This window comes from Rhagoletis zephyria, unplaced genomic scaffold (genome assembly GCF_001687245.7).
Source record: "Rhagoletis zephyria isolate East Lansing unplaced genomic scaffold, Rhagoletis_zephyria_1.1 Rzeph_scaffold_01685, whole genome shotgun sequence".
NCBI lineage: Eukaryota > Metazoa > Arthropoda > Insecta > Diptera > Tephritidae > Rhagoletis > Rhagoletis zephyria.
Window position 1 is genome coordinate 61,121 of NW_016158769.1, and position 18,416 is coordinate 79,536.

An 18,416-nucleotide genomic window follows, 5' to 3' on the forward strand; every position below is an offset into this window, starting at 1 on the left:
GACGGACGGACGGACGGACGGACGGACGGACGGACAGACAGTCACCGCTTAATCGATTTCTCTTTTCATTCTGATCATTTATGTATACATTTGTCTATATCTATCTTGATTCGTTTTGCCTGTTACAAACAACCGTTATGTGAACAAAGTTATAATACCCTTGTGCACAAGTGCGCTCGGGTATAAAAAAACAATTTGTTAAAATGTTTCCATATATACCATTTTTTTTTTTTTTTGTACCAATAGCCCATTATAATAAATGTACAAATCTGTACAAATGTACCAATCGTGTGACACTGCCCTTATAATTTGATTGAATAAGTATTCCATTTATTAAGGATTATCGCACACAAGTTCTTCGTTCTAGTAATTCATAGGAATAATCATTAAAACCTTTAGGCCGGTAGGCGCTTTTTTATCTGAATTTTCTTTGGTATATATATATATCCGTACATATTCCCTTCCAGATCATCGATGCAATTGCTGATTCGACAATAGTAAAATATTGCAATTCATCCTCACCGTCTCCACTGATGCTGCCCACCAATGAAGCAATCATACACTTTCACTCGGACAATATCGAAACAGATGCCGGTTTTCAAATATACTATTCCACAGAAGAACGAGTGCCTGGATGTGGCGGTACTTATACAGCTAAACAGGATACCATTGCATCACCAAGTCTACAAGGAGACGCTATCTCTTGTGAATATGACATAAAAATGGCAATGGGTGAATCGATTAAAATTGTATTTACTAAATTCGAAATGAGTACAGACGATTGTTTGGAGGTTAGAATTTAAACCTATATCCGTACTATTTTTGAGCTGTTGATTCAACTTATTCTAAATTTCAGTTCTTCGACGTGCATCCGAGCACACGCGAACTTATACTACAGGGAAAATACTGTGGTGGTTATGGTTCGGTACCGCCAGTCATATTACATTCTTTATACAATGCACTACGCATTAAGTATTTTGCACGGGCTGGTAAATTCGAATTTAAATATGAAGCTGGTGAGCATATGTAGCTTGTGTTGGTATAAGCAAATATTTACGTGACTAATTGACACTGATTTCAGATTGCTCCTACAATTTCGAGAGCAGCAATGACGAAGTGCTTTCACCAGCCTACCCGAAATTAGAAAATATAGATCGTTTTTGCAATTTTAAAATAACAACTGAACCAAACACAGTTATTTCGATTAAATTTATCGATTTCGATCTTCACGATAGTAGCATAGATTCATTAGATTGCGCGTTTAGTTCGCTGCGGGTGAGTATCGATAAAGCAATGAGTTGTGTGAAAAAAAACACTTTTGTTTTCAAAAACTGCTTCATTATGCTACATTATGTCTTATTACGCCCTTTCACTCATCAGATAAATGATGGTCTTAATCAAAATATCACTGGTCCTTTCTGCGGAAATAATACACCACCTGTGGAGTTTGTTTCGAAAACAAATATGCTGATTTTTACTTACCACACCTCTCTTACCAGCTCAGGAAGAGGTTTCAAATTAGAGTATCGTTCCATACCGATGGGTAAAACCGATTGTGGTGGTGTTTTCACTAAACCAGGCTATAAGATACGTTTACCCACTGGCGAAGATGATATGTACCTGAACAACCTGGAATGTTATTGGGTCATAATGGCGCCCGAAGGCAAAGGTATTATGATCAATTGGGAATCGTTCAGTATGGAGCAGACAATGGACTGTATGTACGATTACGTGGAGATCTTTGATACTTTGGGACGTGATGAGAGTGATCGACCGTTGGGCAGGTAAGTGGTAGTTCTAGATATGCAATTCGCAGCAAGGTCCCTTTGAATTAAAATACTACAACAGTTAAAACTTGAAAGCATTCGAAATATTTTTATGAGAAGTTGTTTTCTGTTTTTCATGGCAGAAATACACTCGGAGGTTTCACATTGCCTTCCGAGGGGCAACCGCTGTTAAGAAAAAACATTTTTTCTACATTTTTTTGACGATGTTGCTTAAACCAGGCCTTGAACCCAGGCCCTGCGGAGTGGAAGCGTGCATAAATAAGCCATTAACGGCCTCTACAGAGAATTCGTCCCTACTTTTAGTGACTTTCGACCTATGACTGCCGTTATCACCAATAATGGCAGACGAAGATCTTCTGTTGCCGTGCGCGACCGCGTAACTCTGGCCCAGTTAAGGTCTGGATATTGAAGTCGGCTGAACTAAGAGCTTACCTACTTAAAATAGTATCAAATGTGATAAATTTTATAATAAAAGTAGATTATTCCTTAATTTTAAGGTACAGAACTACATAGCGTACCATCAAATTGAGGAATAAGCGACCTTTTTTCTAAAATTTATCACATTTGAAACTATTTTATTAAGAAGTTAACCCAATATATATTAATTTAATGAAATTAATTTTTAAGTTATTCAATCTCCCAGTCAACTTTTCATCTTTTACTTTCCATAAGACCCTTTGGGGATTACGACAAACCAGGTAGCCGTTCTCAAAGTCTCCTTAAATCAGTATTTAGTTCTTAAAGACGGAATTTAGTTATTAAAAAAAATCAAATCGCCTCTCTTTCAGATACTGCGACACACCGCCTTCTTTCTCCAGCCACTCTCGTCTTTTAACACTCAAATTCGTATCGGATAGCTCCGAATCGGCTGGTGGCTTCGAGGCCAGCTATGAGTTCATAGACATTAGCAAGCAGTGCGGTGGCGAAATATTCTCCACTACTGGGCGCATATTTTCTCCCGACTATCCAGCGAATTACACAAATGGCATTGATTGTATTTGGGTAATTAATACACCCGAGAATACACAAGTCAAATTAGACATCGATATGTTTGAGTTGCAAGCGAGCGAAAATTGTGACAGCGATTGGCTGGAAATACGGTAGGCTGCACTTTATACATACATACATAATACGGGACCACAAAAAAATCTGTGAAAGGTTCTTTTGATTTTATAAGTTGTAAACCATTTTATTAAAAACTGATCACCACCCGCCATTTTGAATTTTCAAAATCTGTATTTATATTCGTAATCTGGGACTTCAAAAACCACTGGATGCCAAGATTTATTTAAATTTAATATTTTCTTTAATTTGCCCGCCATATTGGATCCGACATTTTGAATTTTGAAAATTTGAATTCGTATTCGTTATCAGCAATCTCAAAAATCCCTGGGATACAAATCGATATTTATAAAAGTGGTCTGCCACATAAAGTTCGCCAGTGTTTTTGAGGTTAGAAAAAATCTTGACATGATGGAGCAAAATGGACTTTAAATTTGTGTTCAGCGACCCCAAAATATATGGAACATGTGGTCTGGTAAAGTGATCTTTCTTCGATTTTTTTTTGTGGTCCTGTGTAATCTACTTAGCCGTTTATTAAATTTCCCTTTTACGTACGTATTCCGCGTTATAGCAATGGCGGCTCGGTGCAATCACCCTTAATTAATAAATATTGTGGCACTTTGATACCGCGACAAATACCATCATTTACCCATCAGTTGCGGTTGCACTTCCATAGTGACAGTTTCCTCAGTGCACGTGGTTTCCAAATACACTGGTTTGTCTTCTCGAACGGCTGCGGTGGCAATCTGAAATCGGATGCCGGTGTTATAGCTTCACCGCGCTATCCAAATCCATATCCGCACAATGCTGAATGTGACTGGCATATTCAGGTGCCAAAAGGCTCCTCTATACATTTCAGCATTGACGATTTGGAAATCGAAGAATTGTTCGAATGTCATTACGATTACTTGGAAATCTACAATGGTCGCAGCACTTCACATCCGCTGCTGGCGAAATTGTGTCAGCTAGAACGAGAAGAACCCAAACAACTTTTCACCACGAGCAATGAGGCATTGCTGCGTTTCCGCACCGATAGCAGTCAGCGCGAACGTGGCTTTTTACTGTCCTACTATTCGAATTGCACACGAACTATCACCGAAATTAGTGGTGTGATTGAAAGTCCGAATTTTGGCAATCCTTACTTCAATGATCCCATAAATTGTTCATGGACTATTCAAGCGCCAAAGGGTAATCTCATCGTATTACAATTTTCACATTATGAAAAACGTGATGGCGGTCGAGATGTTGTATTCAAAGAGCCCGGCAAGAATGAAACACTCGTACATCTACTATCGGCAAATGACAACTTCACCACAAGCGGAAACACACTCATGGTTATACAGAACAGCAGTTGGGTGAATTTCCGCTTGGAATATGTAATGTTCGGTTGCGTACAGGTGTTCCATCGTGAAACGGGTGAATTCCAATCGCCCAACCATCCGCTGCCTTATCCCAACGATATTGAGTGTATGTGGGAGATTAAAACAACGCCTGGTCAAGGTGTTGAATTGACCGTGACGGAACTGGATATTGAGGAGACAGTAAACTGTACCAATGATGCACTAGTGGTAAGTGTCTAACCTTGACGTCTTTCTTGGTAAAGTATTACTACATATCGACAGATGTCTGGAAGATCGTCCTATCTCGGCTGCCGATTTAAAAACGCCATATCTCAGCAAATGACTCAAAAACGTCTTACCTTGGCTGTCGATATATTAAAGCGGCAGCTGAAATAGGACGTTTTTCAAACAAATTTTTTAACCATTTACTGACATAGGGCGTTTTCGAACTGACAACCCAGATAGAGGGATCTTCTCTAAATTATTGCTATATTTAGATATCTAGTCACTCTCAGAGCAACAATTACAAAGAACGCCATTGTGGCAAACAAGATAAATTGGTGATTACTAGTTCGAGCCATCAGCTGTTCGTTCGGTTTATAAGTAATAAGGAGCATAACGGAAAAGGATTCCAGGCATCGTACAAGATATTGAAGTCGCGTAAGTATTCAACTTTTTAACACATTAGGGTAAGGATTACAAACGATGCAAACTAGCTCCTCAACGACCGGCCAATCGCCTTGTCAGTCATGAGCAATGTTTCTTCGTCCGTATCCAAACTGTAGTGGGCAAGTGACTTGAGGACATTTTTCGTACATAAAGCTTATCCCAAGGCGCGGTGATGTGCGCGGAATAGGAGAAGTAGCTTTCAAACGTGATGTCCAGTACTTTTGTGTTATTAACTGTAGGAATGTTGGCACCGTCGGGTTCCAATTGAAAAATATGGCAGAGGATTTAGTTGCAGAAAATTTAAGGTTCTTGCCAGTGAAATTTTTTTCGGAGAGGTAGCTATAAATCGTCTCTAAAAGTCGTAGGACACTAAGGTAACTGTAGCAGGCTACGGATGAAGTTTGTTTGGCCATGTAAATATTGAAAAGTGTCGGGAAGGGAACGTCGCCTTGGAGGACCACCTTTTAAATCCTACGCGGTTTGCTCTTAACGTTGGGCAATTCGACTGACGATATTTAAAGGATATCCTGGAAGAGCGTAGCGTGTTTGGCTTTGGAAAAATCAACCGCGACCGGGCAGTGTTGATATTTCACATTGCACAGTTATGTTGGTTGATTAAAGATCTATTTTCTTTATTAAAATTCCTGATATGAGGTTCTCTAAGATTAATGTGTTGAGAGCGATCTCGCCGTCGCTTTATTTGAGAACCCAGGGCGAGCCTGTGTGGATGATGCTGCGGATATGACTCCCAGCTTCGCGTTAGCGAGATGGCGATGACTGTACGCTTTTCGCAAGTGACGTTGTCACTAGACTAGTCAAAGCGAGCATGAGCACTGGTTGCCAGCCAATACAATTTATAAGATTCCCACCAGCTACGGTAATATCTGGCACGCTATGATAGTCAGACGTGTCCCCGGTGAGGGCACCGCCATTCGAGTTATCGAACAGCTTAACGACCAGTATGCGTCTTGTTTGCGGTGATATCCTACTGGTCACCTTGTAATGGGATCGACCGGCGACTCCGGGCGGCGCCATCGCCTTCATCTTGAATAACTCGTAGCAATAACGTTGTTTTAATAAACTTGTGTGGAGAGCTGAACATTGAGAAAGGAAATGGTGAATCGATTTCTTGGAAGAACTAGTTCGGTTTTGCCATCCACATTGAGCATTGTCGCAATAGCTGTGATTATGTTCATAAGAATACTTAGTGTTACTTCTTAGGCCATTTATTATCGCTGCAGTATGGTCAGCCATTATCCTCAGTACAACATAACTCATTCTGGATTTCCGAGTCGTTTCTAGCCATCCCATCAGCTGTTTCATTCCCTTCGATATATGTAGCCATCTCCAAGAACCCAGCAGAGAGAGGAAAGCCGCTTTCCTGTGAAGACGTATAGTGCACACTGATAAAGACTTACAATTTGGTATTAGACAGACAGCTTTCTATATGGAGAAGATCTTCGCTCAAAAGAACTGGCGATGAAATTGCCTGATTTGCAGGTCTTCCTTCCACCTTTGAGCACTTTTGCATGTATGGAATGCCGCTAGTTATTTCTTTGCTCTCTCCTTGGCGTTACGCCACCTTGTTAGCTTTAAATCGAGGATAACACCTTCAACTCGCATGAAAGATTCAAGTTAATCCCATTCAATCTTCCCGTATAAACAAGATTGAATTGAAAGTCCTTTGATTAGTTTCAAAACTTGTCCATGCATTCCCTCTCACAACTCATCTCTACTCCGGTTTTATTTATAGAATGTGGTGGAGTACTGAGTAGTAAAAATGGTGTCATTACATCACCTAATTACCCACTCAATTATCCGCCGGAAGCAAGTTGCGAATGGACTATCGAAGTGACGCCGTATCATTCAATCACACTTACCTTAGAAGAAATTGAAATGGAAAACTATTATTCGTGTGAAATGGACTATGTAGAGGCATACGAGGGTGGCAACAGTGATGGTGATACGGCTATAGAGGAGGGCAAGCTACTGTTCAAAGAGTGTGGTTTGGCAGATTCAACGCAAACTGAGTGGGTTACCACTACCAATAGGGCGGTGGTGCGTTTTGAGAGTGACGATAGTATACAATCGAAGGGTTTCAAATTGAGCTACAAGGAGGTAAACATACTCGTAAATATTTTACAATATTCATTGTTATTATCATTTATGGTTTGATAGAATTGTGGACAACGCATTGAAATTGGCGATGATGATGTGGGTTATATCGGTATAAGTCGCAATGTGGTAACGAATGAAACTTGCGAATGGCATTTAATAGCAAAAGATCTAACCAAACATGTACAATTCACACCTACGCACGTACAGCTCAGTCCACTGGTAGCAATGTCGGCATTGACGGAGGAGGACTGTATGGATCAGGGCGTAAAGGTAAATTGAAAAACAAGTCAACTGTCTTCGGATTTTCATTGATTAACCACAACAATAAACAACAGGTATATGATGGTATGGATGACACTGCACCCCTGCGCGCCAAATTCTGCAAAACACATCCACCAGATATTATTTCGAATGGACATGCGCTCACCATCAGAATGCCACTGAATGTTACGACCGAAATTGAAGGATACTATCTATTGGTGGATAGTTGGTGTGGCGGTTATTACTCATCGATGAGTGGCAAATTCGCCACACCCTATTATCCGTCCTCATATCCAGTGAATATCAATTGCGAATGGTTTATTGTAGCCAGTGAAGGCAACTCGCTTATATTCACAATTGAATCATTCGATTTGGAGGAATCGGAGGGTTGCAACAAAGACTATCTGGAAGTGCGTGACACAAAAGAGAGTGGTCCTTTATTAGGTCTGTTTTGTGGTACAAATATTCCACCACCCATAACGGGCGTTCAATCAATATGGGTGAAATTCGGCAGCGATGATGATGGCGTGGCTAATGGTTTTGTGGTGTCCTATAATTATGGTGAGTAAATTCGCTTGCGCATATATATATTTATACGTGCGTTTAATGCTTTCAACAATACATACAAAAATGAAAATAAAAAATAAAAACTTGGTACCGATTTTCCATCGGAAATATAAATTTCTGTTATATACCTCCTTGAAAATATGTATCTCCAAAACTGGAGTTTTTTATAAATAAAATTAGTTTCTAAACATATTTTTTCTAAAAAATCAGCCCAGACTCTCAGACTATAGAAGAGTATAAGCTTAAAAGGCCTGCTTAAAAATGTTTGAACATTTTTTCAATCGGTCTAGCTCACGTAAATTTTAGTAATTTTCCGAAATATTTTAGCCGAAGTCCTCAACTAAAAAAATTTTATAATTCCTTATGCGATATGTACATAAGGCTTTACAAAATTACAAGCAAACTAAAAAAAGGTTGCCGTATACATCTGAGTCAAAATTTAAAGTATTTTTGCAATTTAATTTCGAAATTTTTTTTTGGTCGTACCTTTGGGTCGTCATAAGCATTTTTCGATGGCACTGGAATAATCAAAATACATTCTAAGCGAAAGTTTAACGAAATTTGAATAGCTTTAATTTGCTGACAATAGGGTGGTAGCTAGTGAAATCTCTTGGGTAAGTACTAGAACATGGTACTTGAGGTCAAGGGACAAAACCAATTTCTCCTCGAGACAAAAATAGCGATGTATAATCTTTAGTTTAGGATCCGATTGTAAATGCCGAAGGTATGAAGAAAATTAAAAAAAAAAAAAACAAACCCCAAGTTCGGCCAAGAAAAAAATTGTTTTTGAAATTGCCTTGCAAACACACTTTGGATTCGAAGGTGTACGATGAACTTTTTCTGATACGATCTAATGTACATATACCTTGGTCCTCTCTAATTTTTAGCTACACACAATGAAATCAATGGCACAAACGGTACAATTGAGTCACCGCATTATCCCACCAAGTTCCATGTAGATGAACCGTACACTTGGCGTATTACAGTCGACAAGGAGTTCGTGTTGGTGGTGGTCATAAAACATGTTATCGATGTGGATATACCATTTATAAAGGTAAGATTATGTTTAAGATTTGTCAGCGATGTTCATATTCGTTAAGAATTGGTGCTCAGTAACCTTTGGTAGAATTAAATCTTAGTCTAGTATTAGGTTGTTTTGCACTTTTTTACGGAAGGTCCAGAAGCTCGCCTGATATAAAAATATCTCGTAAATGTCCGATATATTTATCATAACGTGACGATATATGATATTGAGAACACCTTCGCCGCTTTTTCCCCACATGCGGACGTCCATGTTAGCGAACAGCTATTCCGCAATTATGCTGCACCAGCTCGCTTAACTCCGTCCGGATGCTTGGAGATAATCCTTGCCAATTTTGCGATGCTAATTTATAACGCGCCCTTCGTTGAGCAATGCCTAGCATCAGAACCAGACTTCCTCACCAGTGTTCTCAAGTTGTCGTTGATCACTGTCGCCATTCCTGATTTATAAAAGTCAGGAAGAGTGGTGAGTGGTCCCATTACTCGAGCCGAGGAAACCTGCCAACAAAATGGTGTCCTATCAACTGATAGCTATACTCTCCCTAGCAGTAAATACTCTTGCGGCCTTGCTACTTACTACCCTACACCAAGAAGTCATCATCACCACCTCGGGTCTTCTACCTGCTTCTTTTAAATTTGTACATATCAATGCTCTTTCAGGCAAAAGATGGAGTTTGTCTGATCTCAAATGCCGACGATTGCTCGATATTAGCGTCCGGAAACCTTTTGATGGTCAATGCTCGAAATTAAACCACAATCTCTTCGATCTAGCTACCTTCTTTACTTAGAAGTCTAACCTTATCCCGCAACGAAATCGTTGGCAACCATATTTACCACTCTGACGAAAGAAGTCAGCCTGTAGTTAGGAGCTCCCATCGATGACGTACAAATTCCGGCCACGAGCTACCTGACCAATAGCTTTCTCTACTTATCCGCGCACACAAAGGCAGCAACACGTTGTTGGCAAAATAGCAGCATATTTAGCCCCAGTACCGTCATCGGGAACTGGTAAGGCGCAGTGGGCAAAGCTACGGACAGTTATGAGATGTCTTTGGATGTCACCAGAGTCCCATTTATATAGCATGGCCAGTTGATCTCAGCGAAAATAACGTAATATCGAACAAATAGTTCCTGACCGGCTGCTGTCGATATGAGCACCGGAAAAGGCAGTAGTTGGAAAAAGAAGTTTTTAGGCAAGTCAGAAGGCATCTCAACAACCACTACACCCAACGATTTTCATACCCTCTTATATACACTCAATTTACACACCTTTTCTTTGGTCCTACCCTTTCAGCTGAAAGATTAGCTCATCTAGGCGGGTCTAATTAACTAACAGTGAGAAAAAATCAGATTACGCTATTTTGCTGTGATACATATGTACATACATACATACATAATTATTATTTTATATGAACTACATGTACATATACTTACACGAATAACCACATTCTCCTAATCACTTCTATATTTGCGTTTTCACAGTTCTACGACGGCTATTCGGATATTGGACTTCAGATCGATTACTCGAATAAAAATTATGTCCATTCCAGCACAAATATACTATACATAAAGGCTTCGCGTGGTCCCTTCCAGTTGGAATGGTCCACACTTTCAAAGGAAGAATTGCGAAATAATCAAACTTTAGAGGAAAATGCTGCAATTTGTGGCAAAAATCTCTACACCATAAATACCGGTGTTTTGGTTTTTATCAATTCGCCTGGTTATCCTAACGGCTATGCTAGCTCGCTTAATTGCAGTTGGGTGCTAATGGCAACAAAACCTGCCACACATGTTACCCTCCAAATGACTACGGTCGACTTGGAAGAAATGGTCGATTGCCCTGTAGATTACGTTACAGTGTCTGCCAGCAGTGATCTACAGAATTGGCAGCAGCTGGATCGGTTGTGTAAGAAACCCGAAAATGTGCAAAAAGTCTACCATGGCACACCGTATCTCAAGCTGAACTTTGTCACCGATTTTAGCGTGAATAAAACAGGTTTCTCAGGGCAAGCAAGAGCTGTCTGCGGCTCCGAGATGACGGCTACACAAGGTTTAGTTAATATAACCGAGTTAGTGTCTGGTATTAGTAATTTCCAAGTGGATTGCGTCTGGAAAATACACGTTCGCCAAAGTCGTCGTATACGCATACGTTTCATGGATTCTTACCTGGCACCGGAAAATCAGGCGAATATTTGCCGCGCCTACTTTTTGGTACGCAATGGCTTAGCAGAGGATTCGCCCTTCCTTGGCAAGGGCAAGTATTGTGATAACAATATAACCGATGTGCTGGAGACCACTTCGAATCGAGCATTCGTAAAATTCTCGCGTTCCGCTTTTCCACGCTTCCGAGCTGCTTTCTATTACGAAGAGATAAGCCATGAGTGCTCTGATGTGTTGCTTCTAACTGAGGGTACACTTTCGGAACGAGAAAAAATTATAAATTCACCCTCTTATCCCAATATTCCCAATCCACATTCGGAGTGCATTTGGCGTGTGGAGGCACCAGCGCATCATATAATCGCTGTCGAATTCAGAGATGAGTTCGATTTGGCAACATCGGATAGTACTTCGGGCGCTTGCGATCGCGAATATGTGCAGCTAAATGACGGTGCAACCGAACTAATGCCCGTGATCGGTATCTTCTGTGGCAAAAAGAAGCCAAACATGCAGTATACGACTGGTAATGTTTTACGCGTAAAATATTTCACCGATATCTCAGAGCCACACGTAGGCTTCAAAGCATTGGTTTCGATCGGACGCTGCGGTGGTTCTTACTACGAAAATCAGGGTGAAATTTACTCACCGGATGCATCGGTAATAAATGATGCACGCGATTTCGAGTGCATATACACAATCGAAGTGGATGGCGGAAGTACGATCAAAATTATTGTAGAAACTATGGAGCTGCCGGACACGGAGGATTGTTCTAAAGGCAGCCACTTGGAACTACAGGAGATCGTCACATACGAGGGCAAAGATAATGTTACAGATTCGCTACGTATATGCGGCAGTCGCAAGGATAAAGCTTACATCGTCGAGACAAATAAGCTGATTGTGCGTTATCGCATAGAAAATTCCAATCCCGCGGCGCACTCCTTCAAACTCACATATTCCGCTATCGGCACCCGTTGCGGCGAGACCATCACAGCAAATCGTGGCACACTGTACACGCCGGGATATCCACAAGGTGTCAATAGGCCGACGCATTGCGTTTGGTACATACGCGTACCGAAAGGTAAGCGCATCAAAGTCGAGATACTTGATTTCGACACTGGCGCAGCGTTGAATGCAACCAACTCCTTTGGACATGTGAGCTCTTTCCGTGGGCGCCTTAGCTTCGCTAATGATTTTGAGATGCAATCGATTATTGCGCGTATATCTAGCAATCCACCCGCGGCGGTCTACTCCACGGACAACACAATGGGCATTGATGCATTTTTGCTTTCATTTAGTCAACATCGCGGCTTCCGATTGCGTTTCTCTTCGGATGAGGACTCGCAGGTGTGCCGCCATAATCTCAATCTGGATAATGGTGAAGGAGTTGTGCGTTTCAGGCGCCAAAATGATACCGACATCTACTGCAATTACGCGCTCAAAATGCAAGACAACGAAACATTATCGTTGCAAGTGGAACGATTTGAACGAAACTTTACACTTTCGCTATATTCTTCGCTTTGCAGCTATGTATCGCCTCTCAAATTGGAATTGAACTCGCAACAAATCGCGTCGGATCTCTTGTGTAAAAACGAAACCCGTCCCGTCGTAAGACTTCCGTATCCGGTAACCATGAAATTGCTCGGCAACAGACGTAACAAACTCATCAACTTAGATTTGAGGTACAAAGTTTACAAATGCGGCGGCATACACTCCATTTACACTGATCTCAATATAACGCAACCGCAAATGGGCAATCACACCGGCGAATTGGAGTGCGCGTGGGCAGTGTGGCCCGATCATGAGTTCAGCGTGGACGACACGGAAGATCTTGATTTCTGGGCAGCGGGCACTCAAATCGAAGTATCGTTGTCCACTGATTTCAAGGGCTCCTGCGAAGATCAATATCTAATTGTATACGGCGGACCTAACCAGAATTTCCCACACTTGGGTCGCTTTTGCACACAATCATCCATGGACAATATGGTTGTGGAGCGTGGCGTGTTTGTTGAGTACTACGCACGCGACTATGAAGCGCAGTCCAAGTTTAATTTGTCGCTGAAACAGGGCAGCGGTTGCGGTGGCAAACTCACCTATCCATATCGACCAATAACGTTTAGTGACCAATACAAGAATAATATTGAATGTGTGTGGGATTTGGCAACAGAAACTGGCTTTCATATCGGGCTTTATTTCACCGACCGTTTCTTCATTGAGTCGAGCAAGGACTGTACGAAAGATTATTTGTTGGTGCAGCAGAAATCGCTGAACGGTACTTGGGAAGAGCTGGGCAGATATTGTGGACGTGAACCGCCAAAATCGGTAAATAGTACAACTACCCAGATGCGGTTAATTTTCCGCACAGATGCCGAGACGTTGGGTGATGGCTTCACAGCGAATTTCGAACGCAATTGCGGTGGTATACTCTATGCAACGCGTGAGTTGCAACATCAGACCAGTCCGGGCTACCCATGGCGGTACGAGAACAATCTGGTGTGCAATTACACTGTTGTGCAGAAGGAGAAAACTAAGACCGGCATACTGCTGCAGTTCTTGGACTTCGAGGTGGAAGAGCCGCCAATTACGGGTTGTCTCTTCGATAACGTTACCGTGGAAACGTACATCGAAGACTCGCCACCGGTAGAAACAATACTTTGTGGTACGAAACGTTCGCATGAGTTTCGTGGTGATAAAATAACGGTGGTTTTGCGCACCGATCACTCATTTTCCTCCAGGGGTTTCAAGTTTGCTTACAGCACCAACGTTTGTGGCTACACCATACACAACTCGACTGTGATAGAGACACCGCGCCAATATAGCGATGGCAGTATGCCACCAAACAGTGATTGCAATTGGAATCTAACTGCGCCCAGTGATTATAAGATACTCATCAAATTTGAATATTTCGACTATGAGAGCGATTCAACATGTGACTTTGACGGTGTCGAAGTTTACAAGTCTTTATTCCCAGTCGAGGATCAGCGTATTGCGAAATTCTGCGGTAACCTTACCGGCCTCATACCACCACTGCATATTGCCGGAAATCGCGCACTGATACACAGCTACTCAGATCGCAGCATCGGTTCGATGGGCTTTAAAGCGGTCATCAACTTCCTGCCGAATTGCGATGAAAAAATCTACCTAGGCGCCGATAATTCTACATACGATTTCACAAAATATGCGAACGGCTATACGCATAACTTGGATTGTGCGTACGTTTTCACAACCACGCATGGACGACAGCTATTTGCGGACTTCAATAGTTTTCATGTTGAGGATAGCGAAAAGTGTCAGGATGATTTCTTAGAAGTGCGTGATGGCGGCGGTCCCTTCGCAGACTTGATTGGCACATTTTGTGGGCATGTAGTGCCGCCGCGAATGATGTCCTCACAGAATGCATTATTTATGCGCTTCGTGAGTGACTCGGCGGTTGCGAGTACTGGCTTTAGTGCAAAAATTACAGCTTCACCTAAAATGTGTGGGGATATGGAAGTGGAGGTTAAGAGCAAAGAGGTGAGTGTGTGAGCGTGAAGCAGTTATGGCGAAACAAAAATTTTATTAGTAAAAATTTCTTTGCAGAAATTTGTTTTAAATTCGCCGAACGCACCAGACCAACTTTATGGCAAACATATGAACTGCTTGTGGCGGCTGAAAAGCACGAAAACAATACATTTGAAATTCGAGCGCTTCGATTTGGAAGGCACCAACACCACAGGCAAATGTGCTGGGGATACGCTAAAAATTTACAATAAAGAGGTAAGTTCCGATTGAGAAATGTGTTACCATAGAGTGCCACATAATACCTTAATAACAATAATTAATTAAACTGCGTAGCAGTGAAAATGTGTCTCGGGGTGGCCTATTACAAGTCGCAGCTCTGGTCGAATAAGTTTTAACACCTTGATGTTGTTTTGTATGAATATGTATATACATATCTGCATACAGTGGCTGCAATGAGTAATCGTGCGTGCTTGAGATCTGCCGGATCGGTACTAAAATAAGAGTAAGGAGAGGAAATTAAAAAAAAGACGTAGATCGATCTTTTGGTAATTTGATTTCAACCGATTTCAAAAAAAACAGAAAGGTTATCGGAAGGTTCATCGGAATATTTTTTTATTTTTTTACATGAATCGTGTTATGTAAGAGAAAGAAGATTATCTTTTATCGGAATCGGTATCTCAAGAGTAGCCCCATACTAATTTAGTTTAGTTCCGACCATTGGATCATGAAGAAATTAACGGTACGCCTAAATGTTATGTAAGCACTGAAGTCTGTTGTGTTTTTTGCTTAAAAATTAATTGTTTTTTACAAAAATCCATAAGCAAACCTCTGTATGTATATACATATTCTGCCCTGCAAAAGTTTGAACTCACTTGGAAAAATCATTTTGGTTTGTATGGAAAAAACCATTGTTGCGACCGGTAATCTTTGGCAAACGACTCAAATAGGCAAAAGAACATCAAAATTGGTCCAACTATCGAACAATGACAACAGATTTTATAGGCCGATAAGTCCAAATACGAAATTTTTGGTAGCAAACGGCGAATGCACTGCCAAAGAAAATCGAATGAAGGGCGCGCACCACAATGTGTAAAGCCAACAGTTAAGTTTGGCGGTGGCATGGGGGTAATTAAACGATAAATAAAAAAAATGACTGAATCAAGAATTCTTTACACCCAAGAGTCATGCGAAAATGTTTTTACAAACATAGTGTTGTAAATTACTCCTCTCATTTAAAAAGTTCTTCCATTTATTTTTGATTATGTTATTAAAGTTTGAATATTTGCCAATCGCAGGATGCTGGTGAAATCGAGAAGGGTTACGGCACTGAGATAATTTTCAATGGCCAAATGGGTAGCACCGATTGGAGTAACTACGCAACCGATTACGTTTATTGTGGCAATCACGTACCAGATGATTACTTCTCTACTGGAAATACCATTATTATCAAATTTCAGACTGATGATGAAATTGAAAAAACAGGCTTCAGCATAAGCGCTTTTGCTGTTGAAGGTACGTCATTCAACGAAATACCTATACTACTAACCTTTTTTAAAATCACCACTTTTAATGTGTTATTTCACTCTTAATCTCTCGCAAGGCTGCTTCCGTAATTACACCGGCACACAAGGACGCATACAAATCTCCGATACTGCTGATGAATGTGATGTCTACATAGAAGCGCCGCAAAACTATTCACTCAGCCTTTACTATGCGGATGTTACATTTGCTGAATATGAATGCACAAAGGAATATATTGAAGTTTTTAATGCTAACACGAATAGTTCATTGCAAAAGATTTGCTCGTACACTGGCAATGATAAGGCGCTCTTCTCTAGCGCGAATAAATTACGTTTGCATGTGAAAATGAGCGGCTACTATACAAAATTCGATATTACTTATTTGGCTAGCCGTGATGGCCCTGGTTGTGGTGGTAATCTATACAATAATCGTGGCACAATCGTTAATCCATTCTATCCGAATAATGTGCGAAATAATTCCAATTGTCTTTGGAATATTCGCGTACCATCGAATTTGCATGTGTTGCTGCATTTTGAAGGTAAGATTATGAATATTCGGCAGGTTCTGCGATTCATTTCAGGGTGATTCAATATTTGATTATATTAAAAACCGACTATGTGATACCTCTCTCAGCTATGCTACATAATCGCGGAAATAACCCAGACCCGCATTTTTAGGTTAGGATATTTAAAAAATAACTGATGTAACAGAGCACTTCTGATTTTAAATGAATTTAAATTTGAATTCAGCGACCAAAAATATATTAGAAACGGCTAGCCTTATCTCAGATGAAAAAAATATTGACTAGTGTAATTTTCACACTGTTTGAGAAGTGCATACAAAACTAACAATATGTACCTCATCATAATACAAATCTTCATTCATCTGCAAAATTAGGGACTTATTTTTATTTAACTTTTATTTATTGCGTGTGCAGACTAATCCTCATCAGATTGTTACTTACCTACTTACAAACATACGTACATACGTAAAATTGAAATTTAAGTATATGTATATTTATACTTCCTTTACAACAACAGTTTTCGATCTTGGCACTAAAAACACTTGCCATTCAGATTATTTGGAGATTATCGAGTCCAACGATGAAGGTCCAGACAGAGTTGTTCGACGTTTTTGCGGCGAGGTAAAATTTACTAATGAATTCCTTTTTTATTTAGAAAAATAATTATATATAATACTTTATTTTTTTTTTTAGGACAATCCCAAAATGTACAAAAGCGAACGCAGTTCACTTTCAATACGTTTCCATAAAACGCTGAACTATGATGGCACTGGCTGGGTTATAAACTTCCAAGGTGTTTACTCGAATTATAAGATTCCTGAATTCCTGCAATAACAATAAGAGTATTTTGTTTAATATGCTTTTTATTAATTAGTGTTTGTGCCAATAAGATTAGAAAATAAATGCGAATTTTGGTAGTAAATTTAAGTATTAAAAAATATAATTTTTACTGATATTGCCATTATCAGCCACAATTCAGAATTTTAAAAGAGTCTGCGGTCTAAAAATATAGGCCAATGTGCTTTTGTGTAAGCTCAATATTGTAATACGTCACCCAAAGGGAAGGCTCTATTGCAAAAGCACTTCTCATTTTGCCGGTTGGATTCATATGTACTTGCTTTATGCTTTTCATCGTACAAGTGGTGGTGTTTCTACAGAGGGAGTGTACTCACAACCATTTCATTTGTATCACCTTCATTATTGTGATTTAGCTGCAAAAAACGGGGGGTTGTCATTGTTTTTGATTGCTGTTATTATTAATTTAGCAAAATTTTCTATCTAGGCTTTTGCACAAATACATTTGCTCATAAAAATAGTTTCAGTGATTTTTGCACAATTGGAGGCATATCCAATTTATTTTTCCAACTACATATACATACATAGAATATGTACTTATGTATGTACATACATGCATACTCATAAAATATTCAATTGCATGTCAAATGCTTAAGTTGATTACCGTAACTCCCTGACCTTTATTATTCGTAATTTGGTCAAACAACAAGCCCCTTAACTATTTAAATAAATCAATTGAATAGGGCGCGTTTTTAGTTAGATGTGTACGTATTAGTAGTATAAAATCACAAATTGCTGGTAATTGAAAAAACTGCGGTATTTTCAAAGAGTATCTCGTCTAATTTATTTATTCACGATTGCTTGGGTAATTTAAAAAGAGAAAGTAAATATTTAAATGTTTTTTTTTTTTTAATGAATATTAATTAGAAAATGCACGAGTGGGAGTTTTAAGTCTCTTTAAATGCGCATTTTAGCCGCTCAGTTCCTACTGGTTTGTTTTCTAGTTTGCACTGAGCACACTTTCGGCAAAATCTTCTGGAAATCTTTCGTTGACCTGGCGTCGGACCTAGGTTCTAC

The 18,416-nt window shown here is 40.1% G+C and overlaps 1 protein-coding gene across 1 annotated transcript in view; it reads left to right on the forward strand.

The window, feature by feature from the left end:
* Positions 1-17,422, forward strand: part of LOC108364832 (cubilin homolog) — a 24,186-nt gene extending 6,764 nt beyond the window's left edge. The window contains exons 7-23 of the mRNA XM_017618680.1: positions 468-791; positions 857-1,016; positions 1,082-1,275; positions 1,381-1,784; positions 2,576-2,887; positions 3,421-4,417; positions 4,687-4,849; positions 6,612-6,976; positions 7,037-7,246; positions 7,312-7,798; positions 8,692-8,858; positions 10,328-14,512; positions 14,579-14,755; positions 15,796-16,012; positions 16,101-16,559; positions 17,062-17,165; positions 17,238-17,422. Coding sequence (XP_017474169.1) covers positions 468-791; positions 857-1,016; positions 1,082-1,275; positions 1,381-1,784; positions 2,576-2,887; positions 3,421-4,417; positions 4,687-4,849; positions 6,612-6,976; positions 7,037-7,246; positions 7,312-7,798; positions 8,692-8,858; positions 10,328-14,512; positions 14,579-14,755; positions 15,796-16,012; positions 16,101-16,559; positions 17,062-17,165; positions 17,238-17,378 — 9,066 coding nt within the window. The 3' untranslated portion in view covers positions 17,379-17,422. The remainder of the gene's footprint in view (positions 1-467; positions 792-856; positions 1,017-1,081; positions 1,276-1,380; positions 1,785-2,575; positions 2,888-3,420; positions 4,418-4,686; positions 4,850-6,611; positions 6,977-7,036; positions 7,247-7,311; positions 7,799-8,691; positions 8,859-10,327; positions 14,513-14,578; positions 14,756-15,795; positions 16,013-16,100; positions 16,560-17,061; positions 17,166-17,237) is intronic.
* Positions 17,423-18,416: the final 994 nt, after the last annotated feature.